This window comes from Perca fluviatilis, chromosome 8 (assembly GCF_010015445.1).
Source record: "Perca fluviatilis chromosome 8, GENO_Pfluv_1.0, whole genome shotgun sequence".
In the NCBI taxonomy this organism is placed as follows: Eukaryota; Metazoa; Chordata; class Actinopteri; order Perciformes; family Percidae; genus Perca; species Perca fluviatilis.
Genome location: NC_053119.1, coordinates 34472027 through 34491635, shown reverse-complemented (window position 1 = coordinate 34491635; position 19609 = coordinate 34472027). Strand labels below are relative to the sequence as shown.

The 19609-nt window shown below is 41.0% G+C and overlaps 1 protein-coding gene across 2 annotated transcripts in view; it reads right to left on the bottom strand.

Moving 5' to 3' along the window:
- nlrc5 (NLR family, CARD domain containing 5) overlaps positions 1-19609 on the bottom strand; it is a 71530-nt gene that overhangs the window by 31689 nt on the left and 20232 nt on the right. For both annotated transcript variants that reach the window (XM_039808010.1, XM_039808011.1), the window contains exons 7-12: positions 19222-19537; positions 15977-16454; positions 15410-15533; positions 14692-14822; positions 8111-8342; positions 7750-7991 (exon numbers count right to left, since the gene is read on the bottom strand). In XM_039808010.1, coding sequence (XP_039663944.1) covers positions 7750-7991; positions 8111-8342; positions 14692-14822; positions 15410-15533; positions 15977-16454; positions 19222-19537 — 1523 coding nt within the window. The remainder of the gene's footprint in view (positions 1-7749; positions 7992-8110; positions 8343-14691; positions 14823-15409; positions 15534-15976; positions 16455-19221; positions 19538-19609) is intronic.

Here is a 19609-nt window from a genome sequence, read left to right as displayed (position 1 = left end):
GTGAGACCTTTTGTTATTACTAGGTCAAGAGTGTGACCCTTCTTGTGTGTGGGCTCTGACACATGCTGGGTCAGCCCAACGCTATCCAGAATGCAAGATAATTCGATAGCACTGCTGTCCTGGGGGTTGCCAATATGGATGTTGAAAGCACCCATGATAAGTATGCAGTCAAAGTCAATACAGCTGAACATAGTTCAGCAAAGACGTTGAAAAAATTTGCAGAATATTTTGGTGGCTGTAGATATTTAATAACAAAGCTCGACAGGAGGAAATTAACTGAAGAGCCACATAATCAAAAGAAGCATATTTTTTAATTGAAATGCTCTTGCATTGTAAAGCATTGTTAAATAAAACAGCAACTCCACCTCCTTTCTTATTTGCACTCTATTTTCTACCAAAGACCTAACGTTGGGAGGGGCTGATTTAGAATTTGAACAGCTCCACTGTTGTTCCCATCTAACCAAGTTTCAGTTAAAAACATAAAGTTAAAATAATAAAAATAGGCCTTTTAAATTGCATTTTTTGCAGCTCAGTATATGTCCTGGCCAGTTTCGCCTTAGTCTCCTTCTGGCTTTACTGTTTATTGTATAATGTTTGAGTTAAATTACATGTGTAAGTGTTCACAGTGTCTGTGTGTTGGGCCGATAAAATATTCCTTAAATTGTCATTACCATCTTTTTGCACTTGAGTCCAGGCTACTGTATGTCTACCCATACTCAACCACAGGAACACAGCAGGACACAAAGAGCTTCAGTCAGATTCAAAGTATGCGGGACAGATGGCCAATCAGCTGAAGAATGTTGATGGGAAAGCAGTAGCTCTTTCCAGAGCCACTTCACTGTTACTAAGCTAAACAGATTTCACTCTTGACAGCTGAACACCATTCGCCTTACTGTACCATTTCCATGTACAACTGCAGTTTCCCACTACGCCTCTGAATATAATATGAAATGTAGAGCAGATTTTACTTCTCTAATGGACTGTTCATTATTTATTTAAGGGGCCACCAGAGGAGTTTTGGGATTTTTAGTCAAACCAGACTTGACCCTCCCTTTGCCAGCAATACATTTTCAATGACCCTCCAAAATGATTGGGAAAAGAGGCATGACCCTCCCCAACAATTTATTGATGCCTTCTGTACCTACTGGTTTGCACTTAGGCAAAGATGTACAGGTGATGAGATGACTTAACCTCTGCTTTCTCATCTTACACATCACACTCCACTGTTAAGGTGGCCATTTCAGTAGACTTACTCACTAATATTATTGTGGAAACACAATAAGCATGGAAACTAAATGCACACTTCCTGCATTACTGCATTATTTCAAATAGTAAGTTACTCCTCTAGCAAACTAGTAGTCACATGAAATAAAACAATAAAACATTGAGACCAGTCATCAAAGCACACTGGGTAATAACAAATTCAACACATGAACTGGTTGCTATGGACTCGTCACTAGGCTTCCTCAGTCATTGTATATTTTAGCATATAGGTAAAGCTCCCGAAGCTGAACATTATCCAAAACTCCATTTCTCAGACGAGCGTCAATTTGGGATCTTTCATGCTACCACTGCTTCCTTCTCAAATGCCTTGAAAAGGCTGTCGTTTGAAGAATTTCAAATCACCGGGACCGAAAGGATATTTGAAAAGTACGTATTGGCGCCAGAAATCACATTCGCTCTAGAATCTTTGCTAGTGCCCTCTAGAGGCATAGGCGGAGTTCGACATTCGAGCCAGGGGGGCAAAAAAAAATAATATGACTCATTGTAGCAGCTGAGACCTGGCCTACCCCTTGGGGAACACAGCACGAGCACATATGGACAAAACAAACATGCTAAATAAACGTATATGTTTATTTTTAATGAAGATTTTAAAGGGGTGATAGAATGCAAAACCGATTTTACCCTGTCATAGTTGAATAACGACAGTTCGGTGGGTAAATAGGACATACATAGAAGCTCAAAGTCCCACTGACACCCCTTTACTATGAAAATCTCATATTTTGAAACTGCCGCTGAAAACGGGCGAATCCCAACAAAGCAGAGTTGCTTACGCAAGCGTCTCAAAATCCGGAACCTTAAGAGAACAGTCACGCCCCAATATTTACATAGGCTACACAACTGACCTGAGATCAGGTAGTCTTCTGAATCTAGCTAGGTCACGCAGATCTCTGCTATTCCATTACAAAATTCACTTCTGAAACTTTTTTATGCGAGAAATCAACCATATAAAGCTCAAATATGGGCCGCTTTACGAAAAAGGATGGCTAATTGCAAATTTTCTCCGACTTTGTGTCGGAGTTTAGTGCCGGTGTTGGTGCCTGGGTTGCTACATCGCCACCCTGACCGCAGTGTCAGTGAGCTTGTTACGCCCGCAATCTTTTACCGCAGCCCGCAGGTTCCAGTTAATCTTATAATGGGTATGTGTGTTGAGTTATTTAAACAAACAATCGGGGAAATAAACGCCTCTTGTCCGTGACTCTCATTGATAGAGCCGCGGTGAGATGGAGTCCATCAATGAGAGCTAGCTAGCCTCCTCCTAACTCTGACATTCACAAAAATACATTCAATTGATATCCGAAATCGGACAAGTGTTAGCTAAGCTTTGTAAGACCTTGAGGAACCTGTAATATTCATGCGGCGAAATTCAAACTGTAAATATACTTTAGTTATGCGAAGTGAGCAAGCTGCGATATTTCCCCATTTTAGTGAATGAGGACATATAGCAAGCAGCTGCTCGTCCCTACAAAGCACCGCGTTCCATAAAAATGCCTTAAAATCAAATCCGGACACAACGGTTAGCTTTATAAGACATTGGGGAATTATGTTATATAAGTGGCGTGCGAAATTCAAACTGTAAATATAATTTAGTTATGGCGAAGTGTAGCTAGCTAGCTGCGCGGTATTTCCCCATTGTAATGAATGGGACATATTGCAAGCAGCTGCTGGTCCTACAAAGACGCCTCACGTTCATAAAAATGCCTTAAAATCAAATCGGACACAACGGTTAGCTTTATAAGACATTGGGGAATGATGTTGTATAAGTGGCGCTCGAATTCAAACTGTAAATATAATTTAGTTATGGCGACAGTGTAGCTAGCTAGCTGCGGTATTTCCCCATTGTAATGAATGGGACATATAGCAAGCAGCTGCTGGTCCTACAAAGATGCCTCGCGTTCATAAAAATGCCTTAAAATCAAATCGGACACAACGGTTAGCTTTATAAGACATTGGGGAATGATGTTATATAAGTGGCGTGACGAAATTCAAACTGTAAATATAATTTAGTTATGGCGAAAGTGTAGCTAGCTAGCTGCGGTATTTCCCCATTGTAATGAATGGGACATATTGCAAGCAGCTGCTGGTACTACAAACACGCCTCACGTTCATAAAAATGCCTTAAAATCAAATCGGACACAACGGTTAGCTTTATAAGACATTGGGGAATGATGTTATATAAGTGGCGTGACGAAATTCAAACTGTAAATATAATTTAGTTATGGCGACAGTGTAGCTAGCTAGCTGCGGTATTTCCCCATTGTAATGAATGGGACATATAGCAAGCAGCTGCTCGTCCTACAAAACGCTACCGCGTTCATAAAATGCCTTAAAATCAAAGTGGTCGTGACGAAATTCAAACCGTAAATATATTATAGTTATGCCGGCAGCTGGCCGCGAAGCCCCGTAGTGCAGTATCCACAAAGGGTGACTTTGCCCTGGGTATGGAGCCCAGCAGGCTGCCGCTTTCTCGTCAGACTGTGTGGAGCTCCTAAAGTCCGACACGTCTTACCAAATTTGCAATTAGCCATCAAATTTTGTAAAACGGCCCATATTTCAGCTTTATATAGTTGATTTTTCGCTTAAAAAAGTCTCAGAAGTGAATTTGGTAATGAAACATTGCAGTGTCTGGAATATGAGATTCTGTCGCTTCTCTAATGTATGTGTATTGGAGATTCGCTCAACCAATCAGCGCGCGTCTCTAATATGTGCGTATGGCAAGTCGTTCAACCAATCAGCGCGCAGCTCATCTAAATATTCATGACCATACCATATTTGGAAGAAAAGCTCTTGTTACAAATAGGGCGAAAACACAGGGATGCATAAGGGCCAATAAAATATCAACCAGGCCATTTTCAGCCCAACCAATGTTACATACCCCATTAGGAGACCATAAGGAACAGTGTGAAATACCCTATATAATCATTCTATCACCCCTTTAAATTACATTGTAACAATTTAACAATTCGCCTTTATGAAATCCAATCGCGGCACGGCTGTCTTGGAACGCAATAGACAGACGGTGGTGGAATGCCCCGACACTTAAATTCAACTAAAATGTAACAGTGAACAATCAGTGTTTGACCTACAGTCTGTTGAGATGCCTTTCCAAATGCAGAAACCAAGCGCAATCACACCATAAAACGTTAAGACACGTTAAGAAAAAGATCTGTATTTTGCCGTAATCCAATGACACGAAAAAAAAAGCAATCCATAGCGATCAGTAGATCCACAAAAAGGGTCACGGTGTATCCAGCAAGGCCTACGCATGTCACATTCACCAGCCAGCTCCAAACAGGTGAACGAGGCCTCTCTACTTCGCCGTTTAAACAAAGTGGAATAAACTTATAAAAGTCCAAATCTACACAAAAAAACATCAAATTTATATACATGGCATTTAGGAAACCTTTATTGCAACGTTGGCACGGCAAGATGTCCAGACTAGTGTAACAGTCATTTTCGTTTTTTGCGTCCTGCTGCTCCCATCGTCAGCCAGGTAATATTTTTTTTTACTAAAGCAGTATATTAAATCAGATTACCTACCACCAGTTGTTTGGTGTTATTTAAAGTGGCCATATTATGATCATTTTCAGGTTCATAATTGTATTTTGAGGTCGTACCAGAATAGGTTTACATGGTTTAATTATCAAAAAACACCATATTTTTGTTGTACTGCACATTGCTGCAGCTCCTCTTTTCACCCTGTGTTCAGGTCTCTATTTTACAGGGTTCGTACACCTTTTCCAAGGTCAAATTCAAGCACTTTCAAGGTCCATTTTAAAGCTTTTTCCCGCACCTTACACCACCGTAAAATACCAATACATAGTCAAAATTATTATTTAGTGTTTTTGTCACATTAAAAGACATAATACTATAAACAGCCAAAATTGTGTTTCGTAACAGCAGAAGGATCAGATATTTAAGCAAAACACAAGTTTTATTTTTCAAAAATCAGACAAATCACTGTCTAAGTAAACTTTGCTTGCTATATATCCTGCCTGAGTCAATGTAAAGACAATTACCCCCAAAAAAATCACTCGACAGGTTCACTTCACTAACCCTGAATTATCACCTTTATCACCTTTGTTTAACCTCTTCATGGTTCCTAACATAACATACAGTAAGACAGCTATGCAGAGGAGCACTGAGTGGGAGCATCTGAGCCAAATGGCATGCAGCTGGGTCATTTTTTTCCAAAATCCAGGAAAAAAGGTGGTTCACCCTCTTAGATTTTGCTCAAAGTTTATGCTACCCTTAATGTCCTTTCACACGTTTTTTGCAAATCTAGGGCATGCTGTACAAACTTGTAATGGTTCAGTCATATTGACATGTTTGTCTTCCAACCTACAAAGTTTGGGCTGCCTATGAATTAATGTCCAAATATTGCTTCCCAGATAATGTGATTTTCAGGCTGTAAAACGTTAGTAATTTCAAGGGCTAAAAATATGAAGACAGGATTTGAACAGAAATATTTTACAGGCCTTGGTTTTGGGACACATTCACACATTGCTATAGACAAGGTTTGAAGAAAATCTGAGACAGTGCAACAACAACCTGTAATTCCATTTTAACCCAGAAGACTCTGACAGTGCACATGCACCTGCCTGATAAATAGCCTATATTAATTGAAAAAAAAAAAAGTACTTCATTGCCAAGACACATTTATCTACTGGAATAGAGCAGTGTAAATATTGCATAAGGCCATCCTCAACCTACAGTAGGCTACTTGTATGACATGATTTCTGTTCAGCAATCAACGATTGTTGTTATACACTGGGCTAACATTTGCAGGTTTTAATTTGCGGGTAGTTAACGTTCCACAAATGAACGTGCCAAGTACCAAGTACTCTCAGTCACTTAGCCTGCGAATTCCTAGCTAGAAGTTACTAGCCTAAACAAATCGGCGCTAACTGGCACTAACGTGTACTGTAGGCTACTTCAGTTGGCTTACTTGAAACTTACTTCATGTGACTCGAGAGCGCAGACTTGCCCATTGTGAAAAGCTGCACGTCTTTTTTACAAGAGCAACTCGTAGGCTTTGTCCCCGTTTAATCCATAATTTGTATTTTTCATCTTCCAGCCAACGTTCATTGAAACGACAACCTGCCGGCAGTGATATTACGAATCCCTCTATGGCCACGCCAAGACCCGCCCTTCAATACCATTTATTGGCCAGGTGTCCGTGATGCTTACGCAAGGTAGCGTAACCGTGACCAATCGGCTATCCTAACCTTAACCACTCGAGGTGAAATGCCTTACCCCAACCAATCGAGCTGCTTCCTAGGGCGGGTCTTGGCGTGAGCAGTGAGCAGGTTTAATTTTAGGCTCTCCATCATTTTATTTCTCCATTTAATAAACAAAATATTCAGTAAGTTAGGTATTTGTTGTGAAAGAAGCATTTTCAAGCATTTTATCGAAAATTCAAGCAGTTTTCAAACCTTGAAAACATAACATCAAAATAAAGCATTTTCAAGGATTTCAAGCACCCATACGAACCCTGATTTTAGCTACAGAGTGAGACATCCTACTTCTGTACCATCTTTGTTGGGATTCACACATGTTCAGTAGCTAGGTAAGGCTCACAATTGCTAGCTAGCTGTTTCTCTAACTGCAGTCAGTACACGGCAGGATTAGCCAGGAGACTTCTTCTAAATGAGGGCGCACTTCCAACTTTGCGTGGAATACCTGCAGAAGAGGGACATGCAAGTAGCTCTTTTCTAGATTATGGTGAACTTGTGTGTGTTATAGCAGTGTTTTGCCATTGAGAATGAGGGGGCTAACCACTAGCATGGTTTAGCCCCCTTGTTTCAGCTAGTGATGTAGAAAACCCTGCAGATTTTGAACAGCTCACCCGGAGACTGAAGGCAGGTTATATTCAGAAACCCGTATCTCACACAAAACAGCATGGATGTTTTTTTTTCCAAGTTTGTATGTGTGTGGAAGCACCAGAGACACAAAATAACACCCCAAATCCCAGAATGTTTTTTTCATAATATGGGCACTTTAAAATATTTATAAAATATCTGGTCAGACCCATCTGCTGGCGATGGGGGGCTGAGACTGAGAGCTACATGGAAAAATATGCAGCAAAGAAGCCACTTTGAAATTTTGCTGTTTTCATGAATACAAAAGTTGGGTGCCCCCCCCCCCCCCCAGACTAAAAAATGTTGGGTGACCCTCACCTCAACAAAGAATAAAAAGACATTACCCTCCCCTATTTTCCTCCGGTGGTCCATTCCATAAATACCGAACGGTCACTAACAAATATTTAAAATTTTTCATTTTGTAGTGTGTGTGAGTGTGTGTGTGTGTGTGTGTGTGTGTGTGTGTGTGTGTGTGTGTGTGTGTGTGTGTGTGTGTGTGTGTGTGTGCGCGCACGTGTGCTTGTACACACAAGCTTGCGTGCTTGCATGCGGATGTTATGTATGTTTATGTTATGTTTTGCTTGTGTGAGTAATTGTGTGGACTTACCTGAGGTAGTGAATGAACTGACAACTGGGCAGGACATCTAAACACTCCAACTCCATTGAGCATGCTCCAAAGTCCAATCCAATGCCATTATCACCTACGGAGTTAACTACAAAAGCCAGAGCATCAATATCATTAGGTAATAGCGTGATGTTGCGCAGCTCCAGGGTGGGTCTCGTACCCACAACCTGCTTAGCTAGTTCGTTGTCCTGGCTCTCCTGGACACAGTGGCAAAGATCCAATATCTGGGAAGATGTAAGAAGAAATGATAATTAAGGAAAGAATGAGTAAAAATGAGGAGAGAATGGGTAAAAAGGTAATTATATTATCCATTTGTCCAAATTCACTTCAGTTCATATTCTACCTTTGGTCCAGTTAGGGTGTTACTGTGACAAAAGTTTTTTAGTAATTTCAGAACGAGGGTTTGTCGTTTTTGGACCCAACTTTGGCCTCCTGTTCCACCAGAGGTCCTGGCTAATTGAACCAAGGCTCGAGTGCAGCTGGGGGAAGCCAGACCACATACATACAGGTGAAGAGAGTCAGTAAAGACCGTCCTCTGGTCTGACTTGGTTGTCCAACGAGTTCTCAGACTGAATCTGAGAGAGAAATAAGGAAGAAGATAGAGAAAGGTCAATACTGTATTTTGAATTAGATTAAGGTACACACCTCCATTACGTTGCTGTGTAGAGCTCAGTTCCTGGCCACTCCAGCCAGATGAGAACAAGAATTCACATAATGTACAGTAAGGCATTAGAGGATGGATACCCGACGGGACCCGACGAGACCCGACTGGCTGGGTTCGGACAGATATTTAGAAATTATGTTCGGGTTTGGGTGCAGTTTAAAGGAACACGCCGACTTATTGGGAATTTAGCTTATTCACCGTAACCCCCAGAGTAAGACAAGTCGATACATACCCTTCTCATCTCCGTGCGTGCTGTAACGCTGTCTGACGGCTCCAGCATTAGCTTAGCCCAGCACAGATCCTGCAGGTAACTGGTTCCAACTAGCCTACTGCTCCGAATTGTGACAAAAGTGACAAAATAACGCCAACATGTTCCTGTTTACATGTTGTGATTTGTAGAGTCACAGCGTGTACAAAAAACAACGTAACATGAGAAACAGCCATCTTCTATCCGTAAACAAACCGGGAACTATATTCTCAGACAGGCTTGCTACGAGCATATCACTCCGCCCAAGTACTATATTCTTCGCCTAAGGAATATAGTTTCCGGTTTTGTTTACGGATAGAAGACGGCTGTGTCTCATGTTTGCGTTGTTTGGTAACGCTGACTTAATCATAAACAATATAAATATTGGCAATATTGTCACTTATTCGAGCAGTAGGATTACTGGAACCATTCACCTGCCTGTTCTGTGATGGGCTGATGCTGCTGGAGCCGTCAGACAGCTTTACAGCACGCACGGAGATGAGAAGGGTATGTATCGACTTGTCTAACTCTGGGGGTTACGGTGAATAAGCTAAATTCCCAATAAATCGGCGTGTTCCTTTAAAACATGGCAACCGTATTGTCAATTTCGGCAACCAAAAGCTGATGCCTGGTTGCCAAGCGGGCAACCACTTTAAAAAGTTAGTGTTGAGCCCTGTGTGCTGAAAAGTATTGATGAAATAAAGTGCAGAGTTCAAGTAATTCAGTTCTTGCTGACATGTCTTTCAGTTGACTGGTGAAGTACACTCAACAACACACTCTCTACCAGAAAGGTATTAGGCATCAAGAAAAACAGACTGTTGATATAATTTATAATGTGGCTATAAACAAGAAGGCTTTTAATGGGTAACAGTGGTTGCCACCTGCTATGTGACGTCTGATGTGTCAGTGCCAACAACCCCTCCCCACCCCCCACCCCGGCACCACTGCTGTCCCCCTGAGCCTCCACTACTGTTACTGGACCATCCGCGTTATGCTTGCATCTGTGAATTCCTGGCTTCCTTTTAGAGAGAAAGGACATCTCATGGCATGCTCAATTTACAAGGCTCATCTTGTTCCAGGTTATTCCTGGTATGTTCCTGGCGTGGAGCGTTACATTATGTCCTGAAATTCTATAGTACTCTGCACCTTGTGTCGTTATTCAGATAATCCAGAAGTACCTCTAGCCCACTAATGATTATGGTGATATTTGAGACACATGTTCAGAGTAGTAACTAAGCTTACACATTAAGCACATTGTGCTTCTCCTCTAGGGGGTGACATAAATGAAAAAAAGGTTTATATGTCCTAATTGGCTGCATGGATTCGGACGGAATTGGGATCGCACAATCTAAGGTCATGAGTCAGTTAATGCATTAAATTGTGAATTTTGATTAAAGTAGGCATTGCTTATAGCAACTACATTCTAGACATCTCACATTCCAAAATTCTAAAAACCTAAATAAATCACCCGTACGTCCTACACACACAGCTTCTTCATCCAAATTAAAACCGGGCAATTCAGTTTAGCATCAGCTTAAAAAGAAATACTTACAATATTCCACAACTGTCATACAATACTGGTATTAGTCAACTTTTCAATGACATTCATACTAATTAGACAAGTTCTTCTTACACATTTAATACAGCAATCCAGTATAGCGTCAGCTTTTAAGCATTTAAACTAATTTCTCTAGTTCGCATTCTTTCTACTAGGAAATCTTCCTTTCAATGCGTGAAAAGAAACAGAACTTTACACATAGGTCCGGTCCTATGCCAACCTTCCTCAACTAGCTTTGTGGGGTTATAGTCCTGATGGTGGCACAAACACCGAGGGCCTAATTTACTAACACTAGCGCAGTTTGCGCTGCGTCTGTTTATGCGAGTTCGGTAATAGCGCACGCTATGCTTCCACATTTTGCGTAGTATTTATCAACCCTGACACCCATCAGGCAATCAGCGTCTTTCTCCGCCCACTATACCGTAAATTGCGCTGTAGCAAAGCGGTACTGGTGCTATGATATGGCTGAGTGCAGAATGCGATATTCCCACTGCTGATGCTATGACTGTTTGAAATGATCCTGATGCCAATATTTGTAATGTAGCGAGGAGTTTAACAACTGCTGGAATGGGATGTGAACGCTGAGAGGGAGATTCAATTTCATCTTTGATTTCTTCCAGTAACTCTAATATTGCATGGCTGTTTGATCTGTAACGCTAAATGATGTTGTGTTCACTGACAAGTGTGATTCTTATGTTAAAAATATTTTCAGCCTCGCCTATGTCTTCGTCTTGCTCAAATTACTGTTGCCATTTCACCAGCGGCATAAAGGTGTAGCCTACGAGGATACTCGATTGCGGCTGGTTTAGACCTGCTTTTAAGAGGCGGAGAATTTCTCCCGCAGAATAGAGGCACGCTCTTACTGAAAGTCTTTGTAAATACCACGGAATATATAATTAAGTGCACTTTGTGCTTATCCTCCCACCTTTTTGGGTGGAACTCCCACTTTCCCCACGACCCTCCCACGAACGCATATTGAAAGCGCAACTTGTCTCTTCTCGCTCATGTGGCAGACAATCTGCGATTTTACCCAAGTGCGCCCTGTTTGTAAATAGCCCGCATCGGTTACGTCCGTCTTTGCGACCAATTAGCGCCTGGAAACAGGCGCAAACAGCTTGATAAATCTAGCCCTCAGTCGTACATGCTAGCACTTTGTAACTTTCACCAAAATGAAAGGCCAAGTGAGCAAAAATTTTCACATGCTTTGAGCTGTCGTGAATTATTAAAAACATCACTCTGCGTTTATTAAAAACTGTAAAACTAATTAAACCTACCTCCTTCCACATATTTTGCTCAATTGACATCAACCTTACTACAATGTTGTGGCTGGTTTGGCTCAGTGGGTAGAGCAGGCACACGTATTCCGAGGTTTATGCCTCAACGCAGAGGTTCAGGGTTCGACTCTGACCTGTGACGATTTCCTGCATGTCTTCCCTCTCTCTTTCCCCTTTCTCACCTGTTCTGTCCATTAAAGGCGGAAAAGCCCCAAAAAAATAATCTTGAAAAAATAAAAATAAAATAAAACTTACTAGTCCATCTTCAGACTGTCCTCCACAAACAATCAGACAGATTGCTCACACAAGCAAACAGATTTTTGAATCATCAAAAATGTAGTCCACAGTGCATCAACATGTTTAGTGTAAACAGTACTGTAAACAACAAACAATTAAAAAATAACTGCAAAATAAATCTCCAATATTCATAAAAATGACATGGTAGATGCATTGTCAGGCCTGCACAGCACTGTGGACTAAGGTCTGTCTACACCACAGATAAATTCTAGGATAGGTGGAAAAAAGGTTCTGGGTTCTTTGCATTTCTTTTAACCAATCACAATTGTCATAGGCTGAGCTCCGGACGCAGTCTCTGGAAGGAACTTGTTTTGGTGGAACATGGAGATATAGTGATAGCGCTTACTACTGGCAACAGGAAGTTAGCCTCATGTGACAAACATCCGATTTACATGAAATGTGCTTTATGTGGTCTCCACTTGATATTAAGCAACATAATGCATGTCTCATGTCGCACGCTATACTCTAGCCACACCCCCTTTTATAACATTTGACATAGACTCTTGAAGAAGGCATCATTGCACTCAGCAGAGTTTCTTTTTTATTGGTGACTGTTCATAAACCATTTTTCGTAGACACTTATGGACACAGGAAATGGTAAAAAAAATATGTTAATAATGTAATATATTCGACCGGTGTCCAGCCTGCACACCCAACATGCGAGGGTCAGTTCATTGCCGCTTGCTACTAGAATAATTGCATATTTGAGGGGATAAATATGCGTAAAAACACCTGAAAATTTGCATATGTATCAGGCTTGTGGGGTAAAATGGCATTATCACCAGTAAGCTATAAAGAAGTAACAAGCTGTATAAAAAATAGGGGTGGGAATCACCAGAGGCCTTATGATACAGTATCATCACGATACTTATGTCACAATACGATATTATTGCGATTTTAAACATACTGCAATATTCTAGGGATCGACCGATACCGATTTTTTTTTTCCATCAGCCTTAGCCGATGACCGATACAGCTGCCGATTTTCTTGAGCCGATATTTGGAGCTGATACTGCTTTTGCTCCCTCAATTTACATCATAAAAATGTAAACCCTGCCACACTGGATTTTTTTTCGGAATCTGCTCTGCCATTTTCTTTAAAAATAATAAACAAAAACACAGATCAGTGTCACTTCTGCAATCATCTTACATTCATATCACCCAAATTATATGTGCAAAGTGCAATCATATGGATGGGTGCAGCGTCTCCAGCAACACAGAGTTGCCTGTGGACACCTGTCTGTAAATAATGCCGGGAAAAAACTATCGGCGAACACAACAGCCGCGTATTGGCCGATACCGATACACGTAAAATCGCAAATATCGGCCCGATAAAATCGGTCTATCGCTACAATATTCTGCGATATATTGCAATTCATTAACTTTTTTCCAACTTCAAATTTTTCCCAATTTCAAATTATGTCCCCAAAAGGCAACTTTGTCAACATCTGTTTTATCTAAAAAGATACATTGTTCATCTCACTTCAATTGTATTGCTGCAAAATCAGATTGTCAAGCAGACAAACTGAGCAACACATATATCATAAAAGATCGATCTGTGTCTGTGTATCGATACAGTATTGCCACAGAAAATATTGCGATACTATGCTGTATCGATTTTTTCCCACACCTGTAATAAAAAACCCTCTGCATGTCCTTTTTTTGTGTTCATAACACGGCACTCTGCACACATGATGTGATTGGTCATACTGACATTTTCCTGCAATACAATAGACAACATCGACAATTCCTTTAATACTGGATATTATATGTTAATATTTCTGGGTGAGCAGTATCGTGGTGCAGCTGCAGACTGTAGTTTGAAAGTGAGTTTTTTTAAATAGGCTGCATATAGTCTGAACATGTTTATTTTTTATTTTAATAGCATTTCATTAACTGTGTTAAAATTACTATTTAGTTTGTTAAACCTGCTTTCTAAAACAGGGCCCTCGAAACAAACTGGTACACATTAAGAATGTTAACATTGAATATAACGTTTAAATAACAAATGTTTGACTTTTCCATTTAATACTGTAGGTCGCCTGATCTGAAACGAAATCGGAACTCATTGCTGTAATCAAAACATTTTGGGCCACAGCCCAAAAAAGTGAAAACTTCGATAAGCCATGCACACCGTAAAACCAATTTACTTCAAATTTGTCACAGAAATCCAGCTCAATGTGCTCAACAAAAAGGCCTCTTTGACCATAGAAGTCTGCCATGATGGGTTTTGTTTAGCTTATCTGCACAAACAGAAAACAGAAAAACAGTAATATGAATAGGCTTTTGTTAATTTTTTTTCTATCAACAACAAAATTGGAATACAGCGTTGTGGGGCTGAGGTACACTTTTCTACTAATGAGCAAGATTGTTCAAAAAACGTGACGACCATTAATTAAGAGAGCTTAGCTGGTCTTAGCAGGGAATTGGCCATAACTCAAGCAGCTCAATCCTGCTAAAACTTGATGGAGACATCTGGGATGAAGACCTGAATGTACCCACCAAGATGTGTTGAAATTGGATAAAGAGTTTTGAAATGATGGGACTTAATTGCTTCATCCATTGCAGTGATGAAACAGGTGTGTGTTTGGTCTTACACCTTTTTATACAGAATTAAACCAGCTAAAGTGACTTTGTGAAGCCTGAAACAGGCTCATTGCTGCTTGTGGCTTTGACTTTGAACCATGGATTGATGCTTGAGGCTGTACTTATAATTGATTCCATGCACAGTACGTATAATTAGCACAGTTATCTGGTTACTGCAACTGCCTTTAGAAAGGACACAAGATCAACAGCTCCATAGAGGAAGACTGCAATCACCTTGAAACATATAAACCCTGTTCCCCTCCAGCTCTATTTGGCTTCTCTGAATTCAGTTCCCTACCTCTTCTTGAGCTGCATGTCACTAACATCAGTACTGGTCATGATTCTGAGGGCAGCCAAAAACTCCTGTATTGTCAGATGAATGAAGCGGTAGAAGTTGACAAGAATCCCATCCTCACGTCTGAGCTCCACCTGACAGGAAGATATGGAAAAACATATTTTATATTATGTCACTAACAAGAGTAACAGTCTTCAGCTACGCCTCTGTGAGGCTTTAACACTAGAAGTGCCATAGTAGGGATAGAGCGATTATTGGCCCTAATCGTCCCTGGCTGATTATCTGGCCGTTTTTTTGGGCAGTTTGCAGATTATCTGTATTGCGTTTTATTTGCCTGATAACCGATTAAGTTAATTAATTAAAAAGTGCACTACTTTGGCTCGGCTACACAAAGTAGAACTCTCCCCCCCCACCTTTTCCACCCACAATTAGTACTGCCCTTTAATTTGAGATATGCATAGAACATACACACATGCTCTACAGTCAAGTCTGTAGAGTGGTGATGGCGCAGTGGATATAACACATGCCTTTGGTGTGGGAGACCTGGGTTCGATTCCCACTACGATACATCTACCGATGTGTCCCTGACCAAGACACTTAACCCCTAGTTGCTCCAAAGGCGTGCGACCTCTGACATATATATAATGTATATAATATGTAAGTTGCTTTGGATAAAAGTGTCAGTTTTTTTTTTTTTTTAAATGTAATGTAAAAGTCTGACCTGTGCGAGGAGCCCTGTCCTGATTGAAAAATCCAAAACATCCTGAGAGATGTCTTCTTCCATGAAGAGGATCTTGCTGTCCTCTAAGCCTTTCCAGGCCAGCTGACTCAACTCACACACAAAACTGCACAAAGAGACAAAAAAACATTTGTATGTTAAATAGTCAAAGATAATGTGAAAGTGAAAACTGGGGAAAATTAACTAAGCCTATTATTAAAGTGAAAACATTGCACTAGTGGGTTTTTAATTTTTTTAATTTATTTTGGATACATTTGTATGTTTATGTGTACATGTTTTTACGTTATATTTGTGTGCTATCGTGTTCTTATTGAACTGCACCATCTTATGTCAACTCTTGAAATCATAAAAAAAAAAAAAATAATGAATCATTGTAGGTGTTTTCTAAAAAATACTAAAAATACTAAAATTAATGTAATATTGAGGGATCAAGCTCTGATTTTACCTTGTCAATCACATTCATTGAAATTCTTCATTAGTTATGTATGGTATTAGTGGTGTAGAATGGTGTTAATATGTTTAGTGCTCTACTCAGCCTTCACCCTTCACCTCTGTGGTGTGGTCTTTGGCTCGTCATTGCCTCCTCTTGTACTAGGGTCACGGCTCAGAAAGGCACTAAGAATAGTGAGGTAGACCTGGGTGAGGGTGGAGGGTATCTGGGCTTGTGTGGAAGGTATCTGGCCTCTACCATTTGTGCCGTCCATCATTATGTCTTCACCCCTCGTTCTCCTTCGCCCTTGATCTCTGCTTTGTGCATAACTCCCTCCTATACTGCCCTCTTCTCCTCTTCCTCCTCCTGCAATCTGTACTCCTTTTTCTTCTTTTTCTCTCGCTTTTCTCCTCCTCTCACTTCCTGTTTCTTCTAGTATCTGCGTCGCTCTCGGGTCTCCCCCTTTCAGCAGTAAATGCTCCAGACAGATGCAGCAGATGTTGCAGAGTGCAGGGAGGGATGACATGGCAAGCAGGTGTCGACTGGAAAGAAGGAGATCTGCTGCCTGCATCCCAACAGCTTTGTTAGCTGAGTGACCTTTAAAGTTGAGATGTAAATTAGTTTAAGCCCATTGAAATTAAAGGAAGACCCACACACTTGCCTGATCAGAACTGTGTGAGCTTATTCACACTGGGCTTGATTCACATATCCCTGACTCTCCTGCTAGTTTTACTGCGCCTCATTTCATTTCATTTCGAACCTTTATTTAAAACTCGGGGCCCATTGAGGGAGACCCTCATTTTCAATGGGGCCGAGTGTACAGCATACATTTAAACAAATAGACCATAACATTTAAATTACAACAGATACAATAAAATAGAGCAGACCCAAGAACAGAATTCACTCATCTAGGCCTAAAATTGACTGGTTGATGGGGGAGGGACCAATTTTAAAGTGCTTTGTGCCGCATTCCAGGAATGTGGAGTGGCAAAGTCTGAGTATGAGAGACCTCAAGTAAAAGCCATTCATTGGAATGAGCGGAAAATGGATTGACATGGAGTTAACAACAATGTAATGGGGGAATTCACCAAGAAGTGCTTTACCGATGAAAACCAATCAATGACCATTTCGCCTCATCTCAAGCTATGGCTAACAAGTCTTATCATACAAGAGACAGTGGTGAGTGTTATAACTTGCATCTGTAATAAATCTAAGGGCAGAATGATAGACCGAATAAAGAGGTTTTAATGTTGAAGATGCAGCATGTCTATAAATCACATCTCCATAATCCAAAACAATCAAGAGAGTAGCTTCCACAATTCTTTTCCTGCAAGATATAGGAAAGCAGGATTTGTTTCTGTACAATAAGCCAACCTTCTGGTGCAGCTTGCAGGCAGCTTGCACCTGTTTTGAGTCTTGTTATGACACAAAGTTTAGTGATCTTATAATACCCAGCATACTGTAGCTTAGCCCAACTTCAAACTGAGCAGAGGTCAACTGGAATAATTTAAAACACTTGTGGATGTGCAAAGTCAACTTCAAAATGCAATAGTACCCTTGGAGTCTTAAAAAGGGTGCACCCAAAAATGTGGTGTTGCACACAAAATACAATTGAAAGGACTCAGCTGAGGTGGTTCGGGCATCTGGTAAGAATGCCACCTGGGCGCCTCCCTAGAGAGGTGTTCCAGACACGTCCAGCTGGCCCGAGGCCTCGGGGAAGACCAGGACTGCAGTAGGTGGAGAGATTAAATCTCCACCATGTCCTTGGAATGCCTCGGGATCCCCCAGTCAGAGCTGGTTATTGTGGCTCGGGAAAAGGAAGTTTGATGGAGCTGCTGCCCCCGCGACCTGACCACGGATAAGTGGATGAAGATGGATGAATGAATGGACAAAATACCCCCTTAAAGTTGGATGATTTGCATGGTAAAAATTAATGCAGCTGAGCAATGCTGTGTCTCAGTTTGGATACTTCCACTAGTATACTTACATGTAGTAAACTGTATACACTATAATTAGCTACTTGCGTCGTGCATTATTTGGTCGTATATATTGACAGGGTAGTGTGGTTTCAAATTGCAGACTGCTGTTATGCAACATTTTACTTCTTCTTCTTGCTTCATCTTAGTGAAAATGCATTTATAAATTACATTTGTATAGTTCAGTGTTGGCAGTTTAAATCGCAACTGCTGCAGCTTCCTCGCCGGCCATTTTCACACGTTTGAAAATAAGTTGGTGGTCCCATAGCTTCGCTCCTTAGCAAAGATGGCAACTATTAAGGGTTTGTAGTGTCCAGCGTTCCACACTCAACTTTCTGTTATAAGTGCAGCATCCAGGTACTCGGAGTGCACTGCATTTTGCTTCATACTTCTTAGTGTGAACGCACTTATGCACTCAAAATAGCAAGACAGAAGTGCGTGATTTTAGACACAGCAAGAGATTTCCTGACTTTTAATTCCTAAAATAGTAATATAATAGTTCCAAAAGCACTTGATGCTATACCTCCCATAATGCAACTTAATAATTTGAAGTCTCCCTGATCATCATCACGTGTTATTTTCTTATGACACATTTTTAAAACTGTTTTCGCAGCCAACGTAGCCACGATGAAAAGTAGAGTTTGTGGAAATCCTCTTTAATGCTACTATGTTTTAAAGGGACTTAGAAATACTATGATAAAGCAAGTTTCTTCTATGCAAAATAAGTGTTGAACACAAACCAAGTGACCCAAATAACATAACATCTGAGGATAAGTGGTTATAAATGATGGATGGATGGATGAATGGATGGACGGACATATGGATGGATGGGCAGGCTGATCAACAGAAGACACCCTGCATTTCGCCTCTACAAACCAAACTTAACATTCAAATTACGCGAATAACGCGTGTTCACATCATTCACGTTGCGGCATTTGTGTCATTCACGCCGCTCGACGGAATTTCGCGTCTATTTGGGTCTTTGCATTGACTTTGTATGTAATCGCGCTGTCAAAAACGCCAAAATCGTGGTAAGTGGAAACGCAGCATTAGAGAGCAGAGTCTGAGTTTGAAATATAACGGAAGTTACGTAGTGTAACTCCAGATTCTATGAGTAATAGGCATATTCAGTCATTGTTTTCGAGCTTCTGTTACCTGTCTGCTTGTTACTGGCCTGCTGGATCTACTGCCTGTCCAGCCTGGTCAAGTATGCCTTCCTTTGTTTGACTGTGTGTAAGCTACATTTCATAAATAAACCACTGAAATTGTCCTGCTGTCTTGACTGTCTGAGTTTGGGTCCTTTCCTTGATGACGCTCTCCCTCTTCCCCTTCGTGACACTATGCAGAATAACAAATATCTCAATGTAAATATAAAAGGATGTTTTTACCTTTAATTTGAAAGAAGTTGTCCACATACTCCTTGATCTCGTGGCAGTCCCACCCTTGCAGCTGCCCAACTTTATCCGATATGCCTTCAAAATCCATGACATCGCGTGCACGACAGGTGACCACCACAGTACATCCTGGAAGAAGATGGCGATTTAACAGCCCTGAGATGAGGTCTGCAACAGGCAGAGGCTGTTCTGGGTCCAAAAGCTCTCTCTGCACCTCTTGTCTGGTGAGTTTGCTGTGAAACTCTTCATAGCCATCCAGCACCCAACAGCTTTGCTCTGGATTGGAAAGTAGGTAATCCACAATGGCTCTCTGCTCAGAACACAAGACATGAGGAATGTAAGAATGACAACAGTAACGTATTGTATGTCAGCCAGTGCCTAC